At 39.9% G+C, this 12,413-nt stretch overlaps 1 protein-coding gene across 1 annotated transcript in view; it reads left to right on the top strand.

Annotated features, from left to right (window-relative positions):
- The window catches only part of Cep128 (centrosomal protein 128), a 376,076-nt gene that overhangs the window by 151,229 nt on the left and 212,434 nt on the right, over positions 1–12,413 (top strand). Inside the window, exon 20 of the mRNA XM_052186712.1 lies at positions 8,401–8,593. Within this exon, the coding sequence (XP_052042672.1) occupies positions 8,401–8,593 (193 nt within the window). The remainder of the gene's footprint in view (positions 1–8,400; positions 8,594–12,413) is intronic.

The raw sequence follows: 12,413 nt of genomic DNA on the forward strand, positions 1-12,413 counted from the left end.
AGCAGAAAAATTTATGGGTCCCAATGTTCTTGCTGACTACAGAGGCCGTCATCTGTTATGTGAGTTTTCTGTTTTCCCTGGTTTTGAGTCATCACTTAGTGCCTTTCCTATATTGCGTTAAGGCTCAGTAGCAGCCTCTCACAGAATAGAAAGATCCCTGTGATAGGTTTAGTAGCTGCTTATGAATATTCCCACCTAATTATGAGCTGAGACGACAGAGATAAAACCTGCTTTATTTCCAAATTCCCTGTGTTGGTTTATTTAGCACTGCTTGTTGATGTTGTTAAATAAATGAGTCTATTATGCAATCTGTACAGTGCTCCTGTGAGTGGTTAATAGAAAGGTTTCTGCTGTCTGATTAATAGCCTTGCCAGCTAATTATAATTTGCAACGGTTAAAGGCTTGGCTTCCAAGCCACTTTCTCAGGATGCTTAATGAAGATACTGGGTATTTATCTAAGAAACACGATTTCTTATAATTGATTATTGGTTGATTAAATTTCCATAAATTTTAATTTTATTTTGGATTATTAATATAGCCTATATTTATATTCACTTTGTCTGAAGCTTCTAAATACAACCAAATCTTCATTTTATTTGACAGTACAGGAAAGCCTTTGCAGGAGTCTATTGAAGTCATTGGTCATGCTACAGCCATCTCTTTGGCTTATCATAGAAAAATACCACACACTGAATTCTTGTTTAAACAACTGGCATTTATTTTCTCTTAGGTGGCAAGGTGAGTCTGAGATAAAGGTGGTGCTTTGGCTATCTTCCTGGCTTGCAGAGGCCACTTCTGTCTGTGTCTTCATCTGTCTTCTGTGTACATCCTATGGGAAGGAGTTTTGCTCTCTTTTCCTCTCACAGGGACACCAGGTCTCAAAGGTAGGGTCTTTACCCTTACACAGGGCTTCTGATCATCTCCCTCAGGAATCTGTAAATACAACCACGTTTAGTCTTCTGCTTTAGCGCATGACTTTTGAGAGAACAAAACTTAGCTATAACTGAAACCTGGTTGATGGCTGTTTCAGGAATGAAGTTTTTTTTTTTTATTACATTGTTATTTTACTATAATTTATTGAGCTGGATGAACCAGATTCCTTCTGTCTCTATTACTACTGTTCGGCAATGCCAGTGACTGTTCAGTTAAGTGAACAGAGGTCAGACATTGAGATGGGATTGATTTAAATGGACCCAGGAAAGGGAAGCCTGTGTTGAGTTTCTGTGTTTGTCATTATGTCACTGACTAAAAATAGCTTGATGGAGGTTGGTGAGGGGCGGGCTCGGGGATCTCCTCCTCCTCCTCCTCCTCCTTCTCCTCTTCTTCCTCTACCTCTTCCTTCTTCCAAATGTATTTTTTTTCTTTACAGTGGTAGTGAGTGAATGTTGAAAATGATACAAAAAATAATTTTTAGAATGTGGAATGAGTGTTTCCCTTTAGGAGGTTAGATGGTCTGATAGAACCAGGCTCTTGTCATTGTGTTCCAAAGCCACGGGACTGGGGAAGAACGCCGAGCCGGATCACATTAAAACTACTGCTTACACCACGGGGGGGGGGGGGGGGGGGGGGGAAGTGTTGCTTGACTTGTATGTTACACTTACACTGTTATTTTTTTAGAGCTGATTTTAGAAAGACATGTTGTATTTCAAATGCCAAATATTTCAAAATGATAAAATAGCGAGACAGCAGCCGGAATGAACAGTGGATCTTAGGAAGCACGGTGTTCTCTCCCTTCTTCCTTTATTCATGTTTCCTGCCATGTTCCCGAAGCTGTTTGCTTTCATCCCATCCGAAGCAAATCAGTCAAGTCCTGCAGCATCTCCCAGTGATTTGGTCCCAGAATAGGCACTCTTCTTTTTGATTGGAAGTTGAAAAGCTGACTCGTGTTTTTATTTTTCACAGGCCTCTTGAAAAGCTTGCGGCCTACTGTAAACCCCAGGCCTTGTGTCAGCCTGTGCTCCTTTACATTTTAATGTATCTTCCTCCAGGTCTGGCCCTTTTAAATGCCATCCTGGATATAGGAATTTTTCCTGTTTATAAAGTTATTTCATTCTATTTTCTGCAAAAGACTTACACCATCAGGCTAATAAATCAAGTTAGTACTCTGACATTTAATACGTTTCTATAATTTTGAGTAATGCTGGATTTTAGGCTAATCCTTGGAGAACTACTGTCTACTGTATTTCCATTGGCAGTAATTAAAGAATTTATTTAGTTCGGTTTCCAGAAAATTTAATTTTGAGATTTGACCATGAGAGTTAGTTTTTTGTACCACTTCCCCAATTTCTAAGCCTGTTGGCTAATCTGTGATGCTCCTGAGTGAAGTGATTTGTCATGTGCCCACTAGCTGAACAAAATGAGACTCTGTAGCTTGAACGTGCCATGCCATAGCTACCGACGCTGTGTATAAAGGGCGTATTTACTCAGCCTCTCATAGGCCGGCTTTAGCCCATCTCTCTTATGCATGGATTTTTGTAGTTCAGATTGGTAGTGTGCTGTTAAATGTGTTATTTTTGAATGGTCATTAATGCCCACTAATGTGTCTCTTATTTTGAATGCTTTGTACATGAATGCTCTCTCTGCGTCTTCCCTCAGACTCTTCCTGTGCTTCACCTCACTTGTGGTCTCTGTTTTGATTATCATCCTCTCTCTCTCTCTCTCTCTCTCTCTCTCTCTCTCTCACTCTCTCTCTCTCTCTCTCTGTCTCTGTCTCTCTGTCTCTGTCTCTCTCTCTCCCTACTTGATATTACTCATATATACCTGCGTCCATGGTTAACCACTTGAGACTCAATATTGTTTTGTGGGAGCTCATCCCTGGAGGGAACTAATTTTCTTCTCAGCAACCACAGGTTACTTGAACCTCTTCATCTAGGCCTAAGACCATGTGGAATTTCTGCTCTTCACATTGACATATCAACTGGTGGTTTCAATATTCTGGTCTTGTTCAGGAAACCCTATTGTTGAGATTTGATGAGTGCATTTCCCTTGTCATCCCTAGGGGACATCTAGCTACTATTGTCCTGACCCATGTAAAGGTTATATTGCAGATTTATCAATTGGGGTTGCATACCTCCACAGTTCTGTACTCTCTTCAGTGTGATTAGTAGTGGATCTCTGTAATAATCTCCACTTGTTGCATAAAGAAACTTTCTTGATAAGGGTAAAATGAAAGCTACATTTATCTGTGGTTATAAAGGTAAGTATTTAGAATAGAGTTAAAAGTTATATTGGGTTAAAATAATGTTAGACATAGCATTCCTTTCAGGTCTCTGACTTCTCAAGCCTTGGACATTGACTAGATTTCAGTTCCTGGCACAAATTCCTTCCTGTAGGGCAAGCCTGAAGTACAATGAGACAGTGGTTGGTTATCATTCCCAAGATAAAAGTGCCATTATTGTATTATTGGAGATATTTGCCAGTCTGGTCATTCGTGGTCCATAAACTTTTCAGCAGAGTAGGACTACCAATTGTTCCTCTCCCTTAGCAGCTTGATATACTACCTTCCAATACACTGAGAGCCTGTTCTCAGACAGAAGTCTTCCATGTCAGTTCCACATTGGTTCCTCCAAGTCACATGCTCAAACATGTGTGGTATCTTTTGTAGCTGGGTCTTATCTTCAAAGTTCTGCAAGGCAATTAAAGGTGTTGTTTTGGGAGACTATTGTGTTCTTCTAAGCAACAACTTGAGGGGAGGTTTCCCATGTGTGATACTGTTTTTTTTTTTTTTTTTTAATTTGCATGGCACTTGTGTGGCACATCATCACCCAAATGACATAACTCCATTAAACACACACACACACACCCAGCAGTATCATTTTAGATTTTAAACATGTCACTTTCCACTTAATTACCTTTGTGAGAGAGATCCTTTGGAGTCCACAATATTATGTTAGTTCCAATGTATTTCCATTGGCCATTTCTACATAAGATTTTAGGTAAAGATACATCATTCTTGGAGAAAGTCTTAAAGATTTAAATCCCTTACAAAGATAAAATTGTATGTGTTTGAACTAAAAAGGCTTGGCTGCCTAGGCCACCTTTTCAGAAACTAGATCTAATCTTTCTTCTCTCTCTCCCACTGCATCCTGCCAGTAATAGTCAGGGAAGCTTTCAGATGCTTTGCTTGAAGCAGTAACCTTTATTATGTATAGATTCAGATTGTGATTTTAATATAAAACACTGCAAGGTGGGTGTAAGCAGTCTCTTAGTCTGTCCATTAGTAAATTAATGACTTAGTGTGAGCCCTTTCCAACTGATATATATCTAGAATTAGCAGTTATGTAGAATAACTTTTATTGCATAATACTTTAAGTGTGTTCTCAGTTGGCATTGAAGAGATGCAAAGAATAAAATTTAAGTCATGATGTCCCGTTCTTGTTACCTCTAGTTAGCAGAAACAACCACAGTCTAGTGGGACAGGCCTATTTTGGCTAGAAGGAGCAGCTACAGTTGTTTTGGTCATGGAATCTTCTTTTTATATTGTGAAGTGTTCTTAATTCTTTTTTTCTTAACAGTTCTTGATATTGAGAACATCCATCTTGTATTTTGACTTTTGAGCTCCACCTCTGATATCTTCTTGGTTTTATTTCCTGTCTTTGAAAGGCCACTTTCCTGCTTTATTTTGAGGCTTTACTTTTTGTGTTCAGTACATCTTAAACTATTTCTTGTCTCTTAGTCCGTCTTTCTGGATAGTCTTTTCTCTTTGAGGACTTCAGCTGCCCCCATTGCTTGGCCATTCTCTGTGTCTTCATCCCAGGTCTCTGGAGCTCTTTATCCTCTATACCTGCCTTCTTTGCTTCTGAGTCTCATTGGCTCAAGATCTTCATTTTCTAGTCTGAAACTGACTTCTCGTGCTCCAGACTTTGTTGCTTCTGTGTTATTCATACTTGAGTAAGTTAGAAGCGTACCCACCAGAATTGGTTCTTCTATCTCCATTACGGTGAGTTTGGATGAACCGTCAGATCGGAGATGTGGAGGTTGTGGCTCCTCCTGTACTCTTGCTTTGCTTGCAGCTGTGTTACTGTTCCGTGACTTCCAGACTCCAATAGATGCTCATCTCCGAGTGGAAATACTTTTTTCAAAACAGCAACCCCTCCCTTGTCTGTAGAATGAGGATAATGATGTCAGCCCAGCTCTGTGTCCATCTTTAGTACTGCAGCGGAAATGCTCCTTTTTTTCTGGCTACGAGTTAGTTGATCATGTTGATTTGTCTCCTGTCTTGTGGAACTTTTCCTATCTGTGTATTTGGAAGAATATTTTTAAATGGGATGTTAGAAAGTAATGCAGGCTTTATTCATTTCTTTAGTCAACTGCATTCTACAGCACAGCTGAAACAGAAAGACTTCTATATTTATTAAATATAACCTCCCAAGACAGGCCTACAGACTGCATAAAAAGGAATTGCAGTCTGATCTTATGCAAGGAGGTTTAATTTGAACTTTGTTTTTCTATTCCCTGTGACATTCTATGTATGGCCTTGTTGTAGCTGTTTAACTAATGGATTGCTCAGTTATTAAACTGCTTACTGTGCAAACATGAGAATCAGCACTGAGATCCCCAGTACCCATGTAAAACGCTGGGCTTGATGGGCTCTACCTGTAATTCTGTCATTGGGCAGGTAGAAACAGAAAGACCCCCTGAGCTTGCCAGCCTGCTAATCTCACTTAATCATTGAGCTCTGTATTCACTGAGGGAACTTTTCTCAAAATGTAGAGAGCAGTACAGGAAAATGACTGATGTTGGCTTTTAGTACACACACACACACACACACACACACACACACACACACCAGCTCACTTGACCTATGCTAAGCACATTTGCTATGTTTAGAGTTGTACAGCCGTCAGCACAAGTCTGGACCACCTTTGCACCTAGAAAGAGAATCAGAACCTTTTACTGAGCCTGCCTTCTCAGCTTACCTTCCGCCAGCTCCCATCCTGCTCAACCATTTACCACCTGGTTTCTACCTATTTGTTTATTGTGTATGGAATAAAATGGAATCATACAAACATGTTCTTTTGCGATTGCTTTCCTTTGTAGAGGAGGAGAATGCTGCTTTCAAGGCTTGCCCACTTTGTGCCATGCTGTGTTTGCCTCGCCTCTGTTGCCATGTTATAACTTGATTGCTTGGACAGGCCTAGTGTATCCATCCATTTGTCATCGGATGGACTTTGGCATCTCTTTTGGGGCTGTTGTAAACATGCTGCCTTGAGTATCCCTGTATGCCTTTCTCATGGGTTTCATTTGTCTATTGTATTCAGTAGAATTGCAGGATTATATGGTAAGGATCTGTCTAACCCCATGTGCAGCTGTGATGGACCGCCAGAGCAGAAATGTGTATCATGTTCCTTGCTCCAGCAGTCTCTCAGGGTCTCAGTGTCTGCACATGTACACTCGCAGTTGGCTCTTCCCTCTGAGAATCCGATTTTCCCTTCTAGTTGATACTTTTACTTAGCTTGCTTCTGCCTATAGGAAAGGACGTGTTGAAACTCACCTGGGCTTGTGGGACAGCCTATCATGGGAATTTTCAACACATTACAGAATCATTTTATGTCGAAGGTAGAAAAATATATTTCTTTCACATTTTGCTTGAAATGTCTGAGTATTGAAGGTGTGTGAGGTTAGAGCCTTTGAAAAATAGTTTCATGGGCCAAGTTACCTTCTTAATTATGTGCAACTGTTGATGTTCCTCTTCCCACCTATACCCTTTTAGTCTACCTGATTTGTCAGATGGATGGCACTGCATGATTCTAGTCTTTGTGACTATGAATATATTCATTCATTACCTCCATCAATAAATTCAAGTAGTTCTATTCTGAGGTGTTTTTGAAACATTTTATTTTTTTTTATTGAATATCGTCTTCATTTACTACATTGCCAATGGTAAAACCTTTCCCGATTCCCCCCTTCCCAAAATACCCCCAACCCTTCCTCCCACCTCCTGCCTCCATGTATATGACCCTCCACCTGACCCATTCCCACCCCCCCACCCACTTGATTTCTTTTTGTTGTAGCATCTATTGAGCCTTTATCTGACCAAGGACCACTCCTCCCACTGATGCCCCAAAAGGCCTTCCTCTGCTACATTTTTAACTGGAACCATGTGTACCCCTTGGTTGATGTTTAGTCCCTGGGAGTTCTGGGGCATTTGGGTGGCCGAAATCATTGTTCTTCCCATGGGGATGTAAACCCCTTCAGCTCCTCCAGCCCACCCTCTAGCTCCTTCATTGGGGATCCCATGCCAAGTCCAATGGTTGGTTGCTAGCATCTGCCTCTATATTTGTAAGGCTCTGGCAGGGCCCCTCTGGAGACAACCATGGCATGCTCCTTTTGGTATGCACTTTTTGTTGTCCATAGAAGTGTCGGGGTTTGCTGACTGTTTATAGGGTGAATCCCCAGGTAGGACAGTCTCTGGGTGGCCTTTACTTCAGTCTCTGCTCCACACTTTGTCTCCCTTATTGCTCCTGTGAGTATTTTGTTCTCTTTCTCAGAGGAACCAAAGCACCCTCACTTAAGTCCTCCTTCTTGAACTATCTATGCTGGGTGAATTGTAACTTGTTTATTTTGAGCTTTTGGGCTAACATCCACTTATTAGTGAGTGCATACCTTGTGCTTTCTTTTGTGATTGGGTCATCTTGCTCAGGATGACACTTTCTAGTTCTATCCATTTGTCTAAGAATTTCATGAATTCATTGTTTTTAATAGCTGAATAGTACTCCATTGTGTATAGATACCACAGTTTCTGTATCCATTCCTCTGTTGAGGGACATCTAGGTTCTTTCCAGCTTCTGGATATTATGAATGAGGCGGCTATGAACATGGTGGAGCTTGTGTCCTTATTACATGTAGGAGTGTCTTCTGGGTATATGCCCAGGAGTGGTATAGCTGGGTCCTCAAGTAGTACTATGTCTAATTTTCTGAGGAATCGCCAAACTGATTTCTGGAATGGTTTTACCAGCTTGCAATCCCACCAACAATGGAGAAGTGTTCCTTTTTTCCCCACATCCTCTCCAGCATCTGCTGTCCCCTGAGATTTTCATCTTAGCCACTCTGACTGGTGTGAGGTGGAATGGCTCTTGTAAATTGTCTCATATATCAAGCGAAGGGACTAGCACCTGTGTCATGGTCAGATGTTTAACTAGCCAACATTCCTGTAGTGTTGTTTTTCTAAATATAATGGAGTGCACTGAGTAGTTTATGAGTCTTTGACATTTGTAGCTAAATTCCTGAAATAACACTTAACTGCAATAAACTTTAAAGCAAATTAAAGGTATAATTTTGTTTCTCTTTATTTGTTGAGATTATTATAATGTTACCTTTTTTTTGTCCCTTAGGCTGTTATGATCTGGACTTTTATTTTGCTTTTTAATAATTAGATGTAAATGTCGTTTTAAATTTTAGACCAAATTGCAGTGGCTGTGTGAGGAGCTGAAAGAGAGAGAGAGCCGAGAGAAGAGCATGCGGCAGCAGCTGGCGGCCTGCAGGCAGGAGCTCAGAGAGCTGACGGAGTACAAGGAGTCTGAGCTCCTGAGTCTGTTTGAGCACATCGAGAGGCAGGAACAGCTTCTGGAGGAGTTCCACCAGGAGAAGAGAGGTGGGTCCATCTTCTTCCTTCTCTCCTTCCTCTTCCTTCTCTCCTTCCTCTGCCTTCATGACACAGTGGGGTTGGAGTAAACCTACTGGACTTCTTCACGTAGGACTTCTTCTATCTTGTTTTCTTTCCTTGCTTCTTGTCTTTTCTTTCTTCATTGCTGAAACTATCAGAGATAACTGTTGAGTCCCGAGAAACTATTTTTGGCCACAGTGTCCTCTCTCTCTTTCCCATTTCTGGAATTACAACTATCAATAGTATAGTGACCCTAACAAGTCAGGAATCTCTTAGAGAATTCTGTCACAAAGCAACCATTAATCACATGATTACAACTACTCTACAATGGAGCAGAGACCTGAAATACCAGGAAAGACACCCATTGCACCCTTTCCTGAGTGTCACTGAAGAATTGGTAACCATGCCTCTCATGCATGACCAGCCTCATGCATCCTCTGTGTCTGTGCTATTAGTCAAACACTCAAGGAAATTTCAAAATGAAAAGAAATTTGGGTCAATAGCCAGGTATCATTTCTTAGAAAATCTAAAATATAACAATTATGCTCCTTTTTTAATTATTGTGATTAAGTGATTTTTCTTTCACTAAACACTGATATTATACCAGTTTTTAATAAGGCTTTCATTAATTTACTTGTCCATCTTCTAACCCAAAACACTTAACATGCCTACTATGCTGTGCTTCCGGCCCTGGAAGTACAACAGGAAACAAACCCTTACAACTGCCTCCTTCCTGAAACTTCCACACTCCCATGTACCCACAGACCAGTGGGGATCTCATCCACCCAATGCATTTCTTAACTGTATATGCAGATATTCACTAAGACAAGAAGGGTGAGTCATTTGGGCAAGGACTGTTTAGATGCTCATTCCAACTGCAACCACTATAGCTAAGGTGAAACTCTTAGTCATTGAGCTGAACACGTGCGTGCACGCACACACGCACGTACGCTCGCACGCACTCACAAACACACACATACACACACACACATAGACACACACCTCACACACAATGTAGATGGTGTTTACTTCTCCTAGTACCTTCTACTAGAATGCCTAATTAACAGTCATTGACTGCAAACAAACTGAAAAATTGTCCTCTCTTACTTTCTTATAGGCTACTAGATACCCCTCTTCCTCCAATCTTAGCAGTGGTTTGCCTTTAAGCATTTTAAAGCTGTGTGTACAAATATTTCCTTTTTTGTATTTAGATACACATTAATCCTAATACAAAGAAATGATCACAGGGACAAATACTATTTACTAATATTAAAGCTGAGTTGTGCTCTAGTGTTAACTAGGGAGTATTACATAAAGTACAGAAAATTCATACAGCTTTGATCTGCAGCTTCCACAGCCAAGTGTTATTGTACTGTCACCAGCAAATAGAAATTTATCCTTTGAAATCTCCAGCAGCCACAGCTGGCAATACTCAACTGGCCTGGAGCAACAGTTCTTTGAACAAGGTCTGGATGTGTGGGTCCCGAAATAACACTATCAAGATATGATTTCTCTTTAGCACTTAATCTTTCATGCGTATCTGAACAAGGACTGTCCTGGGTTAAGTTTCAGGTTTTCTTAAGAGGACATACAATAAGCTGCCTGTGATTCCTAGGAAAGTTCATAGATAAGGCAATGAGTCAGTGTCTCAAAAGTAAAGTCAGAGAAATTATTCTTGAAAAATCAAGGAGCTATAAACTTTTTTCCCTGTTCCTTTTAGCACGTTGAACATGTTCTTTTAGGCAGACTGACTTCTGACGATAATGTGTACAGTGTTTTCTTTATTTTGACCATTAGCTTGTCAGAATTTGTGAGTTAGACTCTTGCATTTGTATAAGCTCAAAGAAAGAATGTGTACAACTTTGTAAACAGGCAGTGGAGAACAGCAGATTGATCTATCGTAGACCACGATAGAAGGAATGGTCACTAGATTTCTACTCAGGACATCACACACACACACATACACAAACACACACACACACACACACACACACACACACCCCTCTTCCCCTTTTTGATTTCTGGAGATGGAGTCTCTCTATGCAGCCATGTGTAACCTAGTACTCTGATCTGTAGATCAGCCTGGCTTCAAACCTCCATCATTCTTAATAATGAATCTAGAATACAATTCACTAATTATCTGGCATTTATGTGTAGCTTGAGACTGAGTTACACTATAAAGAGATAATTGAATTTTTAATATTCATTGTTTTGGGGCTGATACGTTGTTTAAAGCATTGCTTTACAAAGCACTCAGTTTACAGTTTCATGTTTACCTACCTTTGTATATAAACAGTGAGCTCAGGTTTTGGTGATTTTTTTGTTTGTTTTTCAGATCTTTGTTTCTCTTTTCCTTCTTTTCTGACATGAGCTCTATGTGAGATTTTTCTGTGCTATTTGTGAAATAGCTGAACATAAGATAATTTCCTGGAATTCAGTTTGGGGATAGAGACTAAGGAAGGGCCCACCAATTGCAGGCATTTTCTTTATCACGGAGAGTAGCGGGGAGATCCTGTGAGCTTTATATGCACATTAGTAATTGGCTGTCCAGCCACACTTACCCATTTTGTTATTTACCAAATTATATCAGTTTTTCCAAATTGTCTTACTTAAAGAAAAATGTATTATATGACACTAATAGAAGTACTACTCATTGCTGCTTAGTCCAAAGAGAAAGGAAAAGGTATTTTCTTATTTCATTATGGAGTAAAATGTTTAAAGACTGAAATAATTTAAAAGATTCCTTAATATCTCTTAATGTCAATGAACTCAACTTCCCAATAAAAAGACATAGACTAACAGACTGGATAAGGAAACAGGACCCTACATTTTGCTGCATACAGGAAACACACCTACCTTAGAGTAAAAGGCTGGAAGACAATTTTACAAGCCAATGGTCTCGGGAAACTAGCCGGAGTAGCCATTCTAATATCAGATAAAATTGACTTTCAACCTAAAGTCATCAAAAGAGACACTGAGGGACACTTCTTGCTGGTCAAAGGAAAAATCCACCAAGAACAACTTTCAATTCTGAACATCTATGCTCCAAATGCAAGGGTACCCTCATTCGTAAAAGAAACTTTACTAAAGCTCAAAGCACACATTGCACCTAACACAATAATTGTGGGGGACTTCAACACTCCACTCTCCTCAATGGACCGATCAGGAAACAGAAACTAAACAGGGACACAGTAAAACTAATTGAAGCTTTGGACCAATTGGATTTGACTGATATTTATAGAACATTTCACCCTAAAGCAAAAGAATATACCTTTTTCTCAGCACCTCATGGTACCTTCTCCAAAATCGACCATATAAATGGTCACAAGAAAGATCTCAACAAATACAAGAAGATCGAACTAATCCCATGCCTCCTATCAGATCACTATGGTGTAAGAGTGGTTTTCAATAGCAACAAAAACAACAGAAAGCCCACATACACATGGAGGCTGAACAATACTCTACTCAATGACACCTTGGCCAAAGAAGAAATAAAGAAAGAAATCAGAGACTTTTTAGAATTTAATGAAAATGAAGGCACAACATACCCAAATCTTTGGGACACAATGAAAGCAGTGCTAAGAGGAAAACTCATAGCCCTGAGTGCCTCCAAAATGAAAATGGAGAGAGCATATACTAACAAAAAGAAGCTGTTTCACCCAGGAGGAGTAGAAGACAGGAATTAAGAATTTTTTAAAACTAATGATTAATCTCTAATTATAGGAGCTTGACTATTATTTGTTGTAGATTAAATTCTGATTAACATTCTCTATAACTCATGATTGCTTAAGCTATATCATAAAGTTTA

This window comes from Apodemus sylvaticus, chromosome 6 (genome assembly GCF_947179515.1).
Source record: "Apodemus sylvaticus chromosome 6, mApoSyl1.1, whole genome shotgun sequence".
Lineage (NCBI taxonomy): Eukaryota > Metazoa > Chordata > Mammalia > Rodentia > Muridae > Apodemus > Apodemus sylvaticus.